The sequence below is a fragment of the Mesoplodon bidens genome (genome assembly GCF_964165515.1).
Source record: "Mesoplodon bidens genome assembly, chromosome: X".
Taxonomy (NCBI): domain Eukaryota; kingdom Metazoa; phylum Chordata; class Mammalia; order Artiodactyla; family Ziphiidae; genus Mesoplodon; species Mesoplodon bidens.
The window spans coordinates 131,462,164-131,481,886 of record NC_138163.1 but is presented as its reverse complement, the minus strand read 5'-3'; the positions used below and the strand labels follow the sequence as shown (position 1 = coordinate 131,481,886).

General features: G+C 44.7%; 1 protein-coding gene and 1 long non-coding RNA gene across 2 annotated transcripts in view; both read left to right on the top strand.

Moving 5' to 3' along the window:
- Positions 1 to 1,168: 1,168 nt before the first annotated feature.
- On the top strand, positions 1,169 to 3,345 carry TMSB4X (thymosin beta 4 X-linked). The gene is made up of 3 exons (XM_081223263.1): positions 1,169 to 1,275; positions 2,329 to 2,442; positions 2,890 to 3,345. The coding sequence occupies exons 2-3, from the start codon at positions 2,343 to 2,345 to the stop codon at positions 2,922 to 2,924; spliced, it is 135 nt and encodes a 44-aa protein (XP_081079389.1). The 5' UTR covers positions 1,169 to 1,275; positions 2,329 to 2,342; the 3' UTR covers positions 2,925 to 3,345.
- A 7,207-nt stretch (positions 3,346 to 10,552) lies between these two features.
- LOC308608517 overlaps positions 10,553 to 19,723 on the top strand; it is a 202,878-nt gene continuing 193,707 nt past the window's right edge. Inside the window, exons 1-2 of the long non-coding RNA XR_014014187.1 lie at positions 10,553 to 10,841; positions 16,095 to 16,169. This is a non-coding gene — a long non-coding RNA (uncharacterized lncRNA). The remainder of the gene's footprint in view (positions 10,842 to 16,094; positions 16,170 to 19,723) is intronic.

Genomic DNA, 19,723 nt, shown 5'->3' with positions numbered 1-19,723 from the left:
AATCCCCAGTGAGACAAAAGCCTGGGCCATAAACGACATTAGCAAGGGGTTTCTGGAAACATTTTCTGAGGACGCAGGGAGGGGGAAGGAGTTTTGTGCACACTGCTTTATGTGAAGACTCTCCCAACCTGGCTCTTTTTCCCTTCACAGGCCATGTGCAGCTCCCCTCCCCCCGCCATGGTATTGGTAACTGATTTCAGCCCAAGGGGAGGGGTCCCTAGTATTCAGAGTCAGGTGCCATTTTGAAAACTGCTCCTCTCTACCTAGAGCTCCCATATTTCCGGATGTAACTCAGAAACGCACTTCAAAATGGAATCCTGCTCGAAAGACTCCTTTCAAAATACGGAGTTCGATTTTTAAATTGAATCTTCAGATTTTAGAGATAATGGGATTGCAGTGTCTGGCCTTCCACCCGGGCCTCCTTAGCAAATCCCTTTTGTAATTTAGGAAAACGAGGAACAGGAAAGTAAAAGAACTTCCTCCTTGTCCGGCAGCAAGTCAATAGCAGGGCTTGAACTTGACATCTTCCTAAGAGGCAGGCGATGGACTCTATAAACTCCCGGTAAACTCACCGCCAACCCGCAGATATTCCGGTTATTTGATTTGGGTGCTAACCAAACTTACAGCATTTTAAAAAATGTGCATGTTACAGTGAGAAAACTTTTTTTTTTTAATCACTTAAGGGTGCTTTACTTCCCACCCAAGTCCAGGAGAATGCCAGCGAGGAGACAAAGAGGGCCGGGGTGGGGCGTAGGGCTTCCACTGGCCTGAAATCACGGGAATCGCACCGCTGCAGTGGCCGAGGCCCTGGGGCGAGGGACACCGCACCCTGGCTTGGGGATGTCTGCAACGGACAAAGGCAGCTTCGCAGTAAAGGAATGACAGTCCCCCTAGGTACCACCCAGGCCCTTAGTTATCACGCGCCGGTCCCCAAGAACATGTTTGCGCGGCTGCTGCAAAAATCCATGACAGAACAGACGTAAAGGGCTGGGGGAATGCATTATGAAGGAAGTGTTACAGGGTGGGCTTTGCGCGTTTTATTTTTCCGCCCTCGCTGCGGTTATGTGCGTGGGTGGACGCAGTGTGTGGGCCCCCAAGGCCAGGAAGGCCCCGGACGCCGTTCCGGAGACGCGGCGCGAAGGAGTTAAGCGCGCCGGCGGTGACGTCACCTCATTTACATAGGAGCGCGCATATAGTGGCGCCCGCTGGGCCCTGCTCGGCACTCGGCGGCGACCACTGCGCAGGTCGGACTTCGTTCGCTCGTAACTCGCTCCGGTGAGCCCCGGGGCCCCTGCCACCTGCCCTTTGCTCCCCTTCCCGCCCCGCGCCCGCATCCCTGAAGCCGAGCGCGAGTGGTCCTCCCGGGAAAAGCTGCCCCTGGGGAGCTTGGGGGTGCTAGGCCCTTCCAGATGCTGGGTAGCGGGGTCGGGAACTCGGTGATTTTTTTTTTTTTAATATTTAAAAATTTCGCGTTTTGCTATGGCAGCTTCGAAGGGAACATTTTTTTTCCTCCCCCCCGCCCCGCCCAAAGAAAAGCATCCTGCATCGCCTCTTAGGCGATGATGAATCAGGAACAGAAAGATCCTTTGTTCCAGCTCACACCCACCCAAGCCCGGAGCTTCACAGTCACATTTTTTCTCTCGCCTCCGATGGCCTCGTGGGCTGTATGTGTTCAGGTTTAAGGGGGCTGGGCTGTATTATGAAGTGTTTAAAACGTCCTTCTTGCAGGGGGATGTGTGCAGAGCTGAGGAATTGCTCCTAAATGCAGATCTAGAGGGTGTGGGGGGCAGCTTTGTGTGCGGCTGCCTGCATTGTTGAGCAAAAGGAAGGAAGCGGGTAGGGCGGCGGTCGGTGGCGCCCGGCAGCAGCTGCCGCCTTTGTGAGCAGAGAAGAAAGCAGGACGGCTCGCGTCTTTGGGGGAGAGGCCACGTATAGAAAACGGAAACATTTTGTGCAGCCTTGGCTTCATTTTAAGAAATCTTAAGTCCATTTTCTTGCTCTTTAGCTTGAAATGGTTTCACTTTTCTCTAATGTTGAAACGCTGCAAGTAACTAACCCAGAGTGGTTAATTCCACTGTTCCGAACGATTCGGCCTCCTAGTGTGGGCGATCTTCCCAATTTGACCCCCCGCGTTTTGAAATACCAAAGGCGGGGAGGGGGCTCTTTTTCTCCTGTAGAGAGAGGATGATCTTTAGCCCTGAATGAAAGCGGAAGGAGGCGAAGTGGGTTTTCAGGCAGGAGACAGGAGGGCTGAGGCGCGTTTCTGAGTCGGGAGAGACGAGGGTAGGTGGCCCGCCCTCAATCTCCCTCTTGGCTTTGTACCTGCAGCTTCCTCTGCAGCCATGTCTGACAAACCCGATATGGCTGAGATTGAGAAATTCGATAAGTCGAAACTGAAGAAAACAGAAACGAAAGAGAAAAATCCACTGCCTTCACAAGAAAGTAAGCCTCCCTCCCACCCCCCTTCTTCAGAAAAGGCCGAGCGGGAGTGGCGGGGTGGGTAGGAGAGGATGGGAGGGGCTGGGAGGGTTGGGGTGGGTGCAGGGAGGGCGTGGGAGGAGCCGACAGTTTTTTGATTCACGCCGTATGGAAAGGTTAATTGAAAATTGCCTCGCAGCCAAACAGACACGGGGCTTTAATAATTTAATAATTGAGTGTTTAATAATACCATATTAATATGCAAATACCTTTATCCTTGTCTCTGTTCAAATGTTGTATTTCACATAAATATTTCAGGATGGAATGCCTATTTGTGCTTGTAGAAATTTGTCTGATGAGGAGAGATGTCTTTAATCGAAAGTACTGAAATCTTATGCTCGGCTATGCTGAATTCGCGTCTCCAGCCCCCTCCATCTTTTTTCTTTTTGTGTTTTTCTTTTCCGGTCGCAGCGATTGAACAGGAGAAGCAAGCAGGCGAGTCGTAATGAGGCGTGCGCCGCCAATATGCACTGTACATTCCACGAGCATTGCCTTCTTATTTTACTTCTTTTAGCTGTTTAACTTTGTAAGATGCAAAGAGGTTGGATCAAGTTTAAATGACTGTGCTGCCCCTTTTCACATCAAAGAATGGAGAACTACTGACCACGAAGGCCGCGCCTGTCTCCCATCCGCCTGTCTGGCTGGCAGGGAAGGAAAAGAACTTGCATGTTGGTGAAGGAGGAGGCTGGGTGGGACGACAGTGAAATCTAGAGTAAAGAGCAAGCTGGTCCAAGGTGTTCTGTGTCCTGCGGGCTGTAAAATGCAGTTTAATCAGAGTGCCATTTTTGTTGTTGTTGTTGTTCAAATGATTTTAATTATTGGAATGCACAATTTTTTTAATATGCAAATAAAAAGTTTTAAAACCTGGCTGGTGTGACGGTATGGTCTCTGAAAGGAGCGGCTTATTCAGATGAAACCTTTGCAAAAGGGTCAAAGGTGGGTGCCCTGGGGAGGGATAGATGACAAACATCTGGTCATTTGGGTAAAACGGCACAGAAATGGGTTTCATCCAGGTATGTGAAATACCTCGTCTACACTAGGTAATCAGGAGATCATTTTCTTAGGCTCATTGAATTCCTAGTATCTAGCGTTGAACGAAAGCTTTTTTTTTTTTTTTTTACATCTTTCTTGGGGTATAATTGCTTTACACGAAAACTTTGATAGAAACATGTGGAGTGCTTAACTGTTGAAGGGTCTGTTATTTGTTAAGCCGACACTGAATTTACTGCATCTGATCAAAAAAATGAAGGTGGTGGTAATTCACAGCACACTGTTTCAGGTGTCAAACATGAGTTACTTAGACAATTATCAGTCCTGTCAGATAAGGAAAAAATGACATTTTAAACTGCTGCTTTATAAAAGGATTGAAGATGTGTGCTTCCTCTTTCTCTAACGGCTGGTTCCAATTCAAATTCAATATTTAAAATTGCTCTTATAAGTGCACTTAATGGTTAATGAATGTGACTTGTCGCAACTTGGATAATGAAAAACGTCTTTGGTTTTAAAGGACACCAGCCGGACAAGGATGGAATTCGTGCTGTTTAAATCTGATAGGATGTAATTGGCTCACCTCCAAGCCTTACCTTCGTAGAGTCCTTGATAACTTCTCAATCATTTGAAATGCCTATTTTAACTGGTGGGTAAAAGCCAAGCCCTCGTTTGGGGGGGCGTTTAATGTGCAGAAAGAGGGAAATAAAGGGTACCAAGTTGTTAAAGTAAAAGGGATTTCTTAACAAACGTCTTTAATGGATTCTTCCCTTATATAAGGAAGGGTGCAAATTTTTCAAGAATAAGTTAATTTTATTTAGTGGAAACAGCATTTAGTGATAGTTGATCTAATAGCTCAGCAAAGCTAGCTAAGATTTACAATGCAAATGTTCAAGACGTTAAACAACTCGCCCGCCGCCCCGCCCCTCCCCCACACACAACTGACTTGCAAAAATAAGGAGGGGGGTGGAGGGCAAATTGCTGATGATTATTAAGCCGGTTGATTTCCTTGGCTCCACACTTATTTTGCGAAATGCACAGGAAACCATTTATCTGTGGTTTAGACAATCAACCAGACCGTCACCTAGAAGACTCTGCATTGCAAGGGAGGGGATGTGTGCAGGCAACTGCCAAACCCGAGAGGCCTCAGCCTGCTGGATCCATCGAGAAAAGAGCAGTGAGCACACAGGTCTGGGAGCCTTCTCAAGATGGAGCCTGGCCCTCCAGCCCTGCATTTTCTCTTCCTGCCTGTAAGGAAGGGTGTGGGCAAAATGAAAATGTCCATGGCACAAAGATAAACCGAGCCCATGTAGCTGTTTGCTCTGTGCATTTTTCAAACAATGCAGAGATGAAATCAGATTGTAAGGAATGCACACAACTCAAGTGTTCCTCAGTTTTTAAACAAAAATGAGCATTAAGGGGAAAGGGGTGAATCATGAAATCAAGTGACGGGAGAGAAGACCTTTCTCTCCTGGGAGGACAAAGCTCAAACGTAGCCCCCCTCCAAAAAAAATAAAATGAAAAATCTGGTAAGGATTGGCCGCTTGGTGTGTGGTATGGGGAAACTGACAAGCTTCTGCATGTATCACACTGTATACTTCGCTGCTGCACGTGGAGACGGATGCAGGGTGGGAGTGGGGAGCAGAGGCTGCTTTTTTTTTTTTTTTTTTGATGGGGGAAGAGCGTTCTTTTTTCTTCCCGAGAGAGGGTCTTCCCAGATGGCTGGGGTATTTATGAATCAGTATGGGAATTTATACCCCTGCTATTGAGGAGCTTGGAGTGGACAATGTTTTTCACAAACACGAAGGGGACCTGAGGGTCACCGTTAGAATGAGGGATCCTTCCAATTGCAGGAGACCCTAGCCACCACATCTTCGACCCTCTCCCCCCGCAAACCCCCTGGAGGAAACAGGCCAAGGGAGTTTATTATGTACAAGCCGAAGGTCATACAGTCCGGTCTGGGCTGGGACTTAAGCAAACTTTGAATTGAGCCTGAAGAATAAAGCAAAAAGAGAGGAAGTAAAAGAGGCTTGTGTGGGACAGTCTTTTCATTTCTAAATCTCACAAATTCCTCAACCATCACAGCCACACTTTTCATTCTTCCGATGGATGGAATTTTCAAGCTACTTTATTCTTCCAGGAGAGCAGCGTAGCTTTGGGGCTGTATCTCTGAGGATTGTGTGTACGGGGGAGCTGGGGGGAGGCATACGAAGTCTTAACAAACCCTCCCCCGTGCAGGGTCTCTTCCACCCCTGATAATCATTGCATCCCCTCCCACAGTCCTGTGAGTTAGATAATATCTCCTTGAAATGCACTGGGAAGATCTCTTTATTTCCCTAAAGAAGCATCTTAACACCTCAAGACACCAAAATGAAATAATTTTCTATTCTTTCTAAACATATGGGGCCAATTTTGTGCTTACTAGAAAGAACAGCACGTTTTAGAAACAACATTATGGCCAAAAAAAAAAGAAAAATCTTGAGCCTTTTTTTAGTTCAATAATGCAAACTGAACACATGGTTTGCTAGCATTGAAAGTGCTTCACACTTTTTGAGAGTGGCTTACACACCAATCTAAGAGAATGAAACATCAATTTGAAGTTCAACTATATTTTATTGGCATGTAAGGAGAAGGGCCTAAATTAGAAATTTAAGACACAGGTGTGCCATGAAATAAGCTAAGAAGAAGATAACGTTTCTAAGACCTATATTTACCTGGCTTATTTTTTTCTTGGATACTTGTATAGTTTTTGATCTTTCTAATCATATTCTCGTGCTGGTACCAGCCCAGCTCTTAGCTTCTGAGGCTTCTGTGGGTAGGGTCCCTGCAGTGTATGTTCACATTTGTGTATTTTTTCTTCTACATCCAATAGTATGCCTTTCATAGTAGTGGACAAATATTAGGGCTTCAACAGACCCTCTTCCCCTCTTAATTGATGGGGACCTCATTTAACATGTTTTTGAACATACTTTTGAGTATGTGAATATCATGCTCGATAGTACAATTTTTAATATGTATATATTTAATATATATATGTATTTTTTTATCAAGGAGACTATACAGGGACATTCTTCTCCATACTTATTGCTAATTCCCACCTAAATATAATAAAAGGAAATTCACAGGTAATGTGGAATCTCCATTTGTGAAATTTAAGAATTCTTTTACAAATAGATTTAAAGAGCTTTGAATGCTAATTTGCCACCATCCCTGATGTGCTGATTTTGAATCAACGCTTATAGTCAACTACATATTAATAAACCAGAGCACTGGGTCATGCGTTCACTCCATGGGTGTTTATTGCCTGCCTGGTACATGCCAGGTATTTTATTTGCCACAGAGAGAGTCGTAAATAAAATGTAGTCCCTGCCCTTGCGTGTCTTCCCTTGGCTCAAAATAGATGCCCTTTTCATCTAGAGTTGAGTGGAAAGTGCTAAGAAGTTATTTTTTTTCCATTTTTAGGGTGAATGTTGAGCCTAAGGGCTTTGTATTTTCAAATGAGTGTGAAGATCTCTGCTCTGGTGTGGACTTTTTTCCAAATGTCTCTATAATGATTCCGTTCAGATCTCTTCTAAAGCTCAACGGTGAGTGACGTTTGATGGAAACCACCTGATTCTTTGCATCACAATCAAAACTTTTATCAGCATAGAAAGACTGGGCGTAATAACTCCTGCCTCTTATATTTTGACAATCCTTTATGAGGAATGCCCAAGACTTAGGAATGGACTGACTGGGTATTATTTTAAAATCTATCTTTTTCTAGGATTTTATCATTTAGATGCTGAATTCCAGAGAAACACTTCTCTTTTTTTTTGAACTTTATTTTACTGAAGTATAGTTGATTTACAACGTTGTGTTAGTTTCAGGTGTACAGCAAAGCGATTCAGTTACATATACATATATATCTATTCTTTTTCAGATTCTTTTCCCTTATAGGTTATTACAATATATTGAGTAGAGTTCCCTGTGCTCCGCAGCAGGTCCTTGTTGGTTATCTATTTTATATATAGTGGTGTGTATCTGTTCATCCCAAACTCCTAATTTATCCCCTCCCATCCCCCCAGCTTTCTCCTTTGGTTGCCATAGTTTGTTTTTTATGTCTGTCCAGAGAAAGATTTCTTATTGCTAAATCCTTACCCTTCCTCTGTCAACCTTCCTTCTCCAGTTTGGCTAAGATTGTCAGAGGCAAAAACAGTCATTCAAATTTTGAAATCCGCAGAGAATGTAGCAAAATGGCGACCACGTGAGGATATCTGTAAGCCTAGCACCTGGCTGATGGACGGCTGGGTCACTTCTGTTTAGTAGGACTCCAGAGCTTTGAGCCTCAACAGAGAGGGACAAGTTACGTTCATGATCTGTTCAAAACAGTTGGAGCTATTCCTGTCCCATTATTGTCAAGCCACAGGAAATTATGCCTTTCCTCATTACCATACTGAGCTCTGTAAGTGGCTGATACCCTTTGGCTACACAGAGACTTTGTGATAGTGTTTTCCCAATCTAGAAACAAAAATATTTCATAAGATTATATACTATTTATATATACATAATACTATATATATCGATTGTCATCCATTTATTTCAACCAAATGTCATGGCTTGCATGGAGGGTGAAAAAAAATCATTCTTTTTTTATTCAGCATCTCCTGTGTACCCAGCTCTTTCCTAGCTGCTGGGGATAGGGATCTGAATCAGAGCCGCGCCTGATGACAGAGGCAGGCCCGTGTGAGCGAACAGCCGTATACAGCCTGAGCCATAGATCGGTTCGTTGACCCACAAAATTCACCGAGCTCCATGTTTGCCAGGTAATACTTTGGGCTGGGAGATCCACAGCAAGCAGATTGTAAAGGGCCCTCCTGCTTGGCTAAGGAGTTTATGAACTGCCCTTTGGCAACTAGGAGCTATCAGAAGTAAAATCCCTTAGCGCACTTAAGACAGTTTGTAGATTCTTCCTGTTTGGAATGAAGCTACATGGAGGGTAGGGCGAAGAAGTGGCTACCCATACTTGTCATGGACAAAGCAGATTATCAGTGTGACATTAACTGAGTACGAGAAGGTAATAAATCAGACTTTTATTGGTATGTCCTAGTCTACCTTTCAACAAGACAGGCTGTCACACCTCCATATTGGAAACACTTTTCATGCTGATTTGCTTCTGATTTTTATACTCGTGTGGACAGAGGGTTAATATATTTGAAATAGTTAAAGTGACTTTTTTTTTTTGGTGGGATCTCTGAGGTTTGCAGTGCCTTATCCTAGAGTTTGTACTTTAAAAGCTAGTCTTCAATCATGTATGAGTTTCTCCGTGTCTTCTCCTCTTCTTTTCTCTTCTGAGGACCCTTGCCATTGGATTTAGGGCCCACCCAGGCAATCCAGGCTGGTCTCATCACAAGATCCTTAAATCTGCAAAAACTCCTTTTCCATATAAGTCAATATTCACAAGTTCCAGGGATTTGACGTGGATAGAGCTCATCTAACCCACTAGGAATCATGACCCACAGATCTAGTTACACCACAATGGTTGAAGTGGTAAACTGGTGATCAGCTCTGTGGGCAGAGACATTTTACTGAAGAAGTGGGTTTGTGGGAGGAGAGAGGATAATTACAGTTTTTTCATATTCATCAGAAACTTACTCCATGGTATAAGGAGTCCTAAGAAAAAACTTCTAGGAGCTGTGAGTGAGTGGGGACCAAGGGGAATGGAATGGAAGGAACATCAAAGGTTTGGGATTGGTTGGGTTTACTATGATGACAGAGATGAGGAACACAGGTGGTCATAGGAGAAAACAATTGTTCTGGTACAGTAATTGGAAATGTCCACCAGGCAAATGCAAAATACCATCTGGGAAAATAAGTAAATATAGTAGTAGACGTAATTGGAGAGGCCAGTCATGAAAACTAAAAAGAAAACAACAAAGTAAAAAGAATCTAAACTGGGTTATTTGAAGAAAGGATTGTAATATATATCCCTGACGTTGTCATTTCAAAAATTATTGTTTAGGGCTTCCCTGGTGGCGCAGTGGTTGGCAGTCCGCCTGCCGATGCAGGGGACGCGGGTTCGTGCTCCGGTCCGGGAGGATCCCACGTGCCACGGAGCGGCTGGGCCCGTGAGTCATGGCCGCTGAGCCTGCGCGTCCGGAGCCTGTGCTCCGCAACGGGAGGGGCCGCAACGGTGAGAAGCCCGCATACCGCAAAAAAAGAAAAAAAAAAATATTGTTTAACTTGAGCTAGGAAGACAAAAGCACCGTGAGTTCTTATATCCAAACATAAATTCTTTTTTTTTTTTTTTGCTGTACGCGGGCCTCCCACCGTTGCGGCCCCTCCCGCTGCGGAGCACAGGCCCCGGACGCGCAGGCTCAGCGGCCATGACTCACGGGCCCAGCCGCTCCGCGGCACGTGGGATCCTGCCGGACCGGAGCACGAACCCGCGTCCCCTGCATCGGCAGGCGGACTCCCGACCACTGCGCCACCAGGGAAGCCCCAAACATAAATTCTTGAAGCCAAACAGATATGCCTAAAGTATTCCTCATAGATTCCACTGACTTTCTCTTTAAAAGCCTCATGTTATCACAGAGATGCATGAATACATACATGTACCAAGAACAAACATATTGGCAACTAATGTTTTGAACCTTCATCTACTCAGGCCTGCTTTTCTGAAATAGGTTATGAAGTTTCCCGTCAGGAGAGATCGATACGAAAAAGTCCATCTGTTTAGGTCCTCAACCCAAGCAGCAAAGAATTAACGCTTCAGATCAGAAACAGGTGAGATCAATTTACGCTAACCCAGACCACCTGGGTTAGGGGAGGACCGCCTGCCCCGAAGGAAGGCAACACTTTTGACCGTATCCCCTTGAAACAGCTATGATGTATTTTCTTTCCTCTTCTCCTGGAAGCTGACGCCTATGTATGTTGATGTCTATGTATGTTTAGAATTTCTCAGGTATTTGGCTTGACCAAGGCCAGTTGTGACTTGGGCCCGTGCTGCCATGCTTGGTACTACAGGTGTTTCCAATTAGGGCTTCATTAGGGTGTAGGCGTGGTCAAGGCTTTGGATCACGGGACCAAGCAAACAGAGCTGTGAGGGGCTTAGGCTTAGCTGCGGAAAGCAAGCCGAAAGGGAGGTCTCCAAACTAGAGAGCTGACTGCCGTTCTAGCCTTGACTCCCCCAATCCAGCGCCCCCTCAAGCTTGGGCCACACCCTAGAGCCTGGTTTTCAAACCACAGCCTCCCCGTCCCCTTCCAGTTTCAGGAAATCAGTTTAGTTGATTCTTGCCAGCATGAAAAACAAAGCAAAGCAAAGCAAATGAACAAGCCAAAACAGATCACTAAAGAGAAACAGAACGGGGAAGGACCAGGCTCTCTCCTGCATGGTAAAGGTAGGTTATTGTTTAATCAAACTTTGTTTCAGTTATTTATGTGAGAGTGTGTATGTGTATTTAACCAGCCTGTGACGTAAGATGTTTTCTCAGTGTGAGTCAGAGGCACATTGATCCAGCCTCCAGCCTCCCCCAGCCTCCTGCCTCCTCATGGCCCCATTTCCTGTCTTTTCTCAGTCTAGCCCCCACTCCTCGTCAATCACTTGGCACTGATTTAAAACCCTCACCTCCCCAGGCCCTTCCCAAGTCGCCCTGTACACCCCAGTCCTGACGCTCCTCCAAGAGCCTCTGTTTTCCATTCCTTTGTCCAGGCTCCCAGGTGCTAATAGACACAAGATACACTTTTCCTTGCCATCACCACTGAACTTGTCTCTTGTTCCTGGTCAGCTCCCTGTTAGCTGTGCAGCCTTGTATATGTTTCATAACTGCTCTGAGCCTCTCTTTTCTCCTCTGCAAAGTGGGGAAGGGGAATGGTCCCAACGTGTGGGCTTCTCCTGAGGGCTGAAAGAAATACGTGCACCTCGTACGTTAAAGGTGTTCAGTAGGGCTTCCCTGGTGGCGCAGTGGTTGGGAGTCCGCCTGCCGATGCAGGGGACGCGGGTTCGTGCCCCGGTTCGGGAGGATCCCACATGCCGCGGAGTGGCTGGGCCCGTGAGCCATGGCCGCTGGGCCTGCGCGCCCGGAGCCTGTGCTCCACAACGGGAGAGGCCACAGCAGTGAGAGGCCCGCGTACCGCAAAAAGAAAAAAAAAAGGTGTTCAATAAAAGGTGGCTTTTATAATAAGGACATTCTCCTACAGAACCACAGTGCCAAGATTGAATTCAGGAAATGGACCAGCCAGTGTACTGCTATTATCATCGAAGCTAAAGTCCAGATTTGAATTTTGCCGGTTGCTCCATTAATGTCTTTGACAGCCTTTTTCTTCCTCCTCACCGGAATCCATTGCAGGCTCACGAGAGGCGTTTAGTTCTTGTGCCTCTTTAATCTGAAACCATCCTTCAGCTGTTCTTTGTCTCTCACATTTCGGAAGAATACAGACCAGCTGGTTTGTCAACTTTCTCTCAGTTGGGTTTGCCTCCTGTTTTTTCACGGGTAGAATCAGATCATTTTGGTAGGAGCGCCCGGTGAGGGATGTCGTGTCCTTCTCGGCTTTTCACAGAATGGGCACGTGATGTCCAGTTGTGCCATCGCTGACGGTGAGCAGGACCGCTTGTTTCCAGGGTTGCCACCAGCTTTCTCTACTGTGAAACTAGCGTTTTCCCTTTGTCATTAATAACCTGTGGGGAGATACTTTGAGACTCAGGTCTCCTGTATCTCATCAGACTTTTACCACGTGGTTTCAGCATTCATGGGTGTAGCTTGTCTGAATCAATGCTATCTATGATGTCAGCAAAAAGGCGAATTTCTAACAAAAAGGCGAATTTCTAACTCTGTCATTCCTTCTAACGTGAACATGATTTTTACGTGTTCCACCTTAGACGTCTAAACCAATGAATGCCATTTAGAAATTTATATGCCAACAATATGGAAAATAAAAGCAACTTATTTATGTAGGCCTGTGGGCTTGTCCTGCTTGACGAGACTCAACATTGGAGAGGTGCCATGTTATAGGGAATCTTTTCAGAGGCCCTGTCAACATACGGCTGATGCATGTAAATCAACTATACTCCAGTATGATATTTTAGACAATTCTTTGGGGGTTGCACCGCGCAGCTTGTGGAATCTCAGTTCCCCGACCAGGGATTGAACCCAGGCCTGGTTTTCTCAGTGAAAGCACTGAATCCTAACCACTAGACCATCAGGGAACTCCTTAAAATAAAAATTAAAAAAGAAAAAAAGATACGGCTGGACTTCCCTGGCGGTCCAGTGGCTGGGACTCCGCGATTCCAATGCAGAGGATGTGGATTTGATCCCTGGTCGGGGAATCTAAGTTCCCACGTGCCGCAGGAGCGGCCAAAAATAAATAAATTAATTAATTTTGAAAAGTAAAATAATCTTAAAAAAAAAAAAGAGATACGGCTGATGCAGGCCTGTGCTGTTATTTCATCTTTAAGAGTCATCTTAGGGCTTGTTTGCAGTCAACACTCTCGCGTGTCACGGCTGTGCTTTTCCAAAAGAATACAGAGGCATATGTGTAAATCGCATTCCCATTCAATTCAAACTAGATCTTTAGCATTAATTTTGATCAACCGCACATCTCATGGAGTTCCCACGATTGGCAGAGCAATTGCTCGTCATAGTGGCTCCAGCAAGGGCTTGTAGAAGGACGGGAGAGGCAGATGCTTTTCGGGTTCCTGATGGACAACAGACGTTGGTGTGATAAAGGAAAACTGCACGGCTGGAATCACTGGGCGCGGCCTTCAGCACTGTCACTTCTGCTTCTGCGCCGCGGGAAGAAGGTTTCTGCTCTGAGAACCAGGAAGTGGCTTCAGAATTTTGGCTTTTGAATTCGGTCAGGCGTCTGCCTTTCAGCAATCCTTGAACAAACATCACCTGTTGATTAGTCAAACACACATTTCCAATACTAGTATGAGAGGAATAATGGATGGATAGAGCTTCAAGAATGTCTGGCCCTCTTCCACTTTCTACCTGGATAAAATGTCTTCACCTGAATGCTGCTGTTTGCTTATAACCGTGGCACCCTACCTATCTGAGCCTTGAGGCCGGTGCCTACCGGGACAGTGACTCAGTCCCAGGTTCATTTTCAAGGTGCCCTGGCCACATATTTGTCATGGAAACCAGGAAAAAGTCTCTGATTTCAGTGGGAGCATATCCTCAAGAGAAGCAGAGTCTCCAGTATGTAATCATAATAGTACACATTTTCTCCCATTTTGGGGACATGGGGGATAGAAGTTGACATTTTTTTTTTTTTTTTTTTTTTTTTTTTTGCGGTACACGGGTCTCTCACTGCCGTGGCCTCTCCCGTTGCGGAGCACAGGCTCCGGACGCGCAGGCCCAGCGGCCATGGCTCACGGGCCCAGCCGCTCCGCGGCATGTGGGATCTTCCCGGACCGGGGCACGAACCCGTGTCCCCTGCATCGGCAGGCGGACTCTCACCACTGCGCCACCAGGGAAGCCCGAAGTTGACCTTTTAAAAGTATTTTTATTTGTAGTTTTTATTTTTAAGTTTTATTTTATTGAAGTGTAGTTGATTTACAATGTGTTAATTTCTACCGTACAGCAAAGTAAGTCAGTTATACATATGTATACATTCTGTTTCTTATTCTTTTCCATTATGGTTTATCACAGGATATTAAATACAGTTCTCTGTGCTATACAGTTCGTCCTTGTTGTTTATCCATTCTCTATGTAATAGTTTGCATCTGCTAATCCCAAACCCCCAATCCATCCCTCCCCCACTGCTAAAAGTATTTTTAATTATTAAAATTGTTTGAACAGAGAACACATTTATCTGGTTCAAATATTAAAACAATATGCGAAGTATATTCCCCTTCAACAGATTTCCCTTGCTCGCTCTCTCTTTTTTTTTTTTTTGGTGGTACGCGGGCCTCTCACTGTTGTGGCCTCTCCCATCACGGAGCACAGGCTCCGGACGCGCAGGCCCAGCAGCCATGGCTCACGGGCCCAGCCGCTCCGCGGCATGTGGGATCTTCCCGGACCGGGGCACGAACCCGTGTCCCCTGCATCGGCAGACAGACTCTCAACCACTACGCCACCAGGGAAGCCCGCCCTTGCTCTCTTTACTAGTTTCTTGTTTAGCCTCCAACGTATATGTGAAAGCAAATATATATTTTTAACTCTCCTCTCTTTACACACTGGTATTTAATATGGTATTCTTAAACTTTAAAAATTATTATAGAGTAATATACATCTGTTTATTTAAAGTAAATCACACAGTATAGAATAGAGTGAATGAAAAAGTTCTCCTAACCTCCAGCCCATGTTCCCGAGGTAGCTACTGTTACCAGTTTTTTGTGAGCCATTCCAGATGTTAAAATTTTTTAAAAAACTTGAGAGCTGCTTGCTAAACACAGCCACTATTAAAAATTAAATGATATAAACGTACAACAAAATAAATGATATTAAAAGTAAAGGTCATAGATACTCATAACTCGTCACTGCCTAATTATTTTACTACATTTTACTACAATCTATGCTCTCGAGGTTGATTATGTTACAGGTACCATCTTTATGGTGGAAATATTATAAAATGATGGTATATACAACATTGTAAGTCAACTATACTCCAATTAAAAAAAGAAAATGGTGGCTACTGGTCATCTCTTCTCAACTCTTCTTGAGGGCTTTACACCTCTATTGACATAGAATGTAGAAGATGATTCATTGAAATGAATCAAAAATATCAACTTAGGAAATGTAAAGATGCAACAAACCTGTCAACACAGTTATTTTTAAATTTAAAGAAAATCGGCATGAGAATAAATGACGTTGCTTAGTTAGGAAAAATAAATGGCTGCTTCTCATGAATGTCCAAATAGCCTTTCCCTTTTTTTAAATCTAAATGGCCAAGTAGACAAGGTCTGTCCTCCCTCATCCTGGAAAATTTCATCTCTCATCCACCTGTCACTATTTGGGTGGTCATTCCAGTGTCTCCCCTGGTCCTAAATTCTCCTGCTTCTCTTCACTCATTTTTTTCTCTGGCTATACTTCTTCTACTATCCCTTAAATACTGGTTTGTGCAAGGAGCCAACCTTGACCTTACACTCTTCCTCATCTGCATTCTTCCTTGTCTATGCTCTTCCTTTCCCCATGGCTTTACCTAGTAAGTTTCTTTAACCTGACGACTCTAGGATTCCTTTGGATTCCATCTGACTCTCTCTCGGGCTCCATCTGGCTAGACATCTCCACATGATCATTGCTTAAAGTCATCCTGTCTACAGAATTTGTCCTCCCCACTTGGTCAATGGCATCATTACTGTTCAAGTAACTTGACAAGTCAGCTGTATCCTGTGACTCACCAGTCACACCCATCACTCACCGGCACTGGGAATCTAATCCAAACAGTGCTCTACAACCTCCAGCCATGTCCTTGGGTTCAGATTTTCCCTTCCATCAGACTCTTTCTACCCTACATGCCCCAGCCTCATCCCAGTTATCTTCCAAGGCCCAAGTCCTTTCACATCCTCCAAGAAGTCTCCCTAGATCCTTGCTCAGGTTGATTCTGTCTTCCTGCAATCCCCACTGCATTCTGCTGGTACTTTCTATGAAGACTTAGAGTCTACACCTCTCTGGAGTAGAGTAATTACCTAAATCTCCATTTCCCTCCCCCAGATTGGAGGCTCCTGGGCTGGAGAGGGACAGAAGAGATCCTCGCATGGAGCTCTGTGGGATACGTGCTTGAGAAATGTGAGTTGAATTGTTTTCTACTGAATTTATACACAACATATAGGAATCTTGCCAGTGAAAGGTGTAGGAAAGGGCTAGTTTTCCCCACCCCAGGGGTCACAAATTCATGTGTTTACAGGTGCCAAGCACAGGTCACATAAATAACTGGAGAGGTCAAGCTCTGTCGAGAGAGGAAGCAGCCCCTTCTTAGCTCCAGCCACTTACCATAAGGAAACACGGAGCCAGTGTTGCCAAGTCTTCCAGTTATTCAAGAGAAGGCAGAAATAGGGATTTTTAAATGTGCAATCTCCCAAGTTACAATTATTGGTAACTAGACACATTTTAACCTTTTATTGTAAAATTGAAAAAAGGAAACTACGAAAACCCACAAACACAGAGTTTAATGCGTTATTATGAGGCAAACATCCAGCTCTTCTAATGGAAACTCAAGTCAAGAAATAGAACTTGGCCACCTACCCTAGGAGCCTACCTGGGCTCCATTCCAGTCTCAACACCCCCAAATGAACCCCTTCTCTACATTTATACTAATAATTTGTTTTCGTTTTCTTATGGTTTTATCATTTGGGTGTGCACCCCTAGGTGCTATACTCTAACTTAACGCAAATTGAGTCTGAGTCTTTTTTTTTCTTTTTTTTTTTTTTGCGGTACGCGGGCCTCTCACTGTTGTGGCCTCTCCTGTTGCGGAGCACAGGCTCCGGACACGCAGGCTCAGTGGCTATGGCTCACGGGCCCAGCCGCTCCGCGGCATGTGGGATCCTCCCGGACCGGGGCATGAACCCGTGTCCCCTGCATCGGCAGGCGGACTCTCAACCACTGCGCCACCAGGGAAGCCCGAGTCTGAGTCATTTTTTAAAACTTGTGTCTTTTCATCTGCAGGTCCCCCCTCTGGCGCTGGGGTATTTGACTTGTAAAGTTTCTCACAGTCTGGATTTGTTTACTGAATGGTGCAGCTCATCATGTGGTCTGCACTTCCTGTACTTTGGCATCTAGATCCACAACTTGTTCATTAATTAAAATATTGTTTTCAATTGCGAATATCATCCACTGGCAGCAGCTTATCTCTGCATCCTCTACCTTGCTCTATCTCCTTGTTTGTTTCTCTCGCTACTTACTTTGCCCTGACTGTGAATAGTCAGTCAACTTCTTTGCCACTTTCCATGTTGGGAGGATGGAGATGTATTCTGATCTAATAGAATCAAAGTCTTCATAATTATCACATTGCTGACCATAAACGTTGGGTGTTGTGGCTCCTTGGATCCTATAACGTGGGCCACGTAGGGATGCTTTAAAGGGACAAAACCAGGCATCCTCCTGGAGACTGATTTGTTTCCTTTTCAGCCAGATGGTTCACCAGGTGGGATGCAGCCAAGTCACTAGTCTTTCCCTCACCAGATGACAGGATTTCCTCTGACCACGGCACCTACTAGTTTAAAAGAGAAGTCTAGAACCACTTCCCACACGGGGGGAGGGGGGTGGAGGCTGGGGGTGTGTGTGTAACTCTGCAGGTGCCAAAAGTCAGAAGAGTTCTAAAGGCAAGTAACTCATGTTTTCCGTGGGGGTACAAAGGGGTAAAAGAAAACAGGATTTGCAGAGAGATTCCCCAGGATAGTAAAGCTCTGGTGAAAAATCTATTAAGAAATCTGTAAAATCCCCTGGAAAAATACATAAGAAAGGGAGAACAGCAAAAACAACAAAATGAGAAAGAGGAAAAAAAAAAAGGAATCTAGACAAGAGAACCAAGATGTTGACCTGTCATATATCAGAAAACATTTTTCCAATCAATGAAAGGGCTTGGTGCACAAAGCTAAAATTGTGCATCCGTGGTAGTACGTGTAGTTGATTATAATTATTTAGACCACTTAATCATTTCAGGTAGAGTTTATCCATAGTGGTAGACTGATGCCCAAGTAAAACCGTTTTTGTGACAAGTCAGAGATGCATACATTTGCATCAAATGCATAAGGCATAATGGCTATTGATTAGTGGACTAATAACCAGGCAGAAACCTGTCTCTAGGTAAGTTGACGTGAACAGCTAGTGACCTGGGAGGAATTCCCTCCCGCTGAGTGGGCAGATGTGGCAGGGAATAACTCATTACACCAGTGGGCGGGCACTTCAGCTGGCCTGACCCTTTTTCTTCTCCTTTCCACCCTCTTCACTCCTTTTTTCCCCACTCTTTTGTTTCTTATTCTACCTCAAGTTCACTGTTAATTAGACAGTGAAATGTCTCATTGCTCCTAGATGGCAAGGTGAAATTTTCCTAAAAACAGAGCATTCAGTGTCTGGCAATAATTGACTTTCATTATAATGGCTCTCTAATGAACTGTTGAGTTTCAAAAGAAGTTTTCTCTGAATGAAAATTTGCCTGGTCACCATGCTTTGGGCATGAAGAGATAACATCGTAGGGGAGAAAAGACACATCTTCCTTACAGAATAATTCCAAGTGATGTATCTAGATACTCTCCATCCAAGAGGGCAAGATTCATCTCTCCCCAGCTCCCACCCACACTGGGCTCGATTTTAGTGACTCCTTCCAAAAAATAGAGTATGGAAAGGGAAGGGAAAAAGAGCAATATTATAGTGGAGAAACCTGGCAGACAGCACCTTAACCAAGTGATGAAGGGTAACATCGCCAGTGATGTCATGTAGATATCAGGTACCTTCCGACATGTTATGAAGAGAAGGGAAGTTTGGCATTTTCCCAAAATGCATAACATAACCCCAGTCTAATGAGAAAAACATCACGCAAACCCAGATGAAGGGACATTGTATAAAATTCCTGGCTGACACTACTGGAAATTGTCAAGTTCATGAAAAAATATGGAAAGATGCAGAAACTGTCAGCCCAGAGGAGACTAAGAAGACATGATGATTAAACGCAATGTGGAATCCTGGATTGAATTCTCAAACAGAATGAGGACATTGAATGGAAAAACAGGTGAAATTGGAATGAAGTCTTGCGTTTAGTTAACAGTAATGTAGCCTTGTTAGTTTCTTGGTTGTGACAAACAATATAAAGTTTATTGAAAGAAAGTGAACAAAAACAACAAAAGATAACATCTTTTGGGGCTTCCCTGGTGGCGCAGTGGTTGAGAATCTGCCTGCCAATGCAGGGGACACGGGTTCGAGCCCTGGTCTGGGAAGATCCCACATGCCGCGGAGCAACTAGGCCCGTGAGCCACAATTACTGAGCCTGCACGTCTGGAGCCTGTGCTCCGCAACAAGAGAGGCCGCAACAGTGAGAGGCCCCGTGCACCGCGATGAAGAGTGGCCCCCACTTGCCGCAACTGGAGAAAGCCCTCGCACAGAAACGAAGACCCAACACGGCCATAAATAAATAAATAAATAAATAAATAAAATTAAAAAAAAAAAAAAAAAAATAGAGGACTTAGTATTTAAAAAAAAAAAAAAAAAAAAGATAACATCTTTTAATTGGCTACCAAGTATTCGACCTAGATTTTTTTTTTAATTTATTTATTTTTATTTATTTATTATTTTTGGCTGTGTTGGGTCCTTGTTGCTGCGCGCGGGCTTTCTCTAGTTGCGGCGAGTGG

Excerpts from the sequence above, each read along its gene's own strand:
- TMSB4X (XM_081223263.1), top strand. The coding sequence starts at position 2,343 with ATGTCTGACAAACCCGATATGGCTGAGATTGAGAAATTCGATAAGTCG. Across the intron at positions 2,443-2,889 it reads TCCACTGCCTTCACAAGAAA|CGATTGAACAGGAGAAGCAA; the intron begins GTAAGCCTCCCT and ends TTCCGGTCGCAG.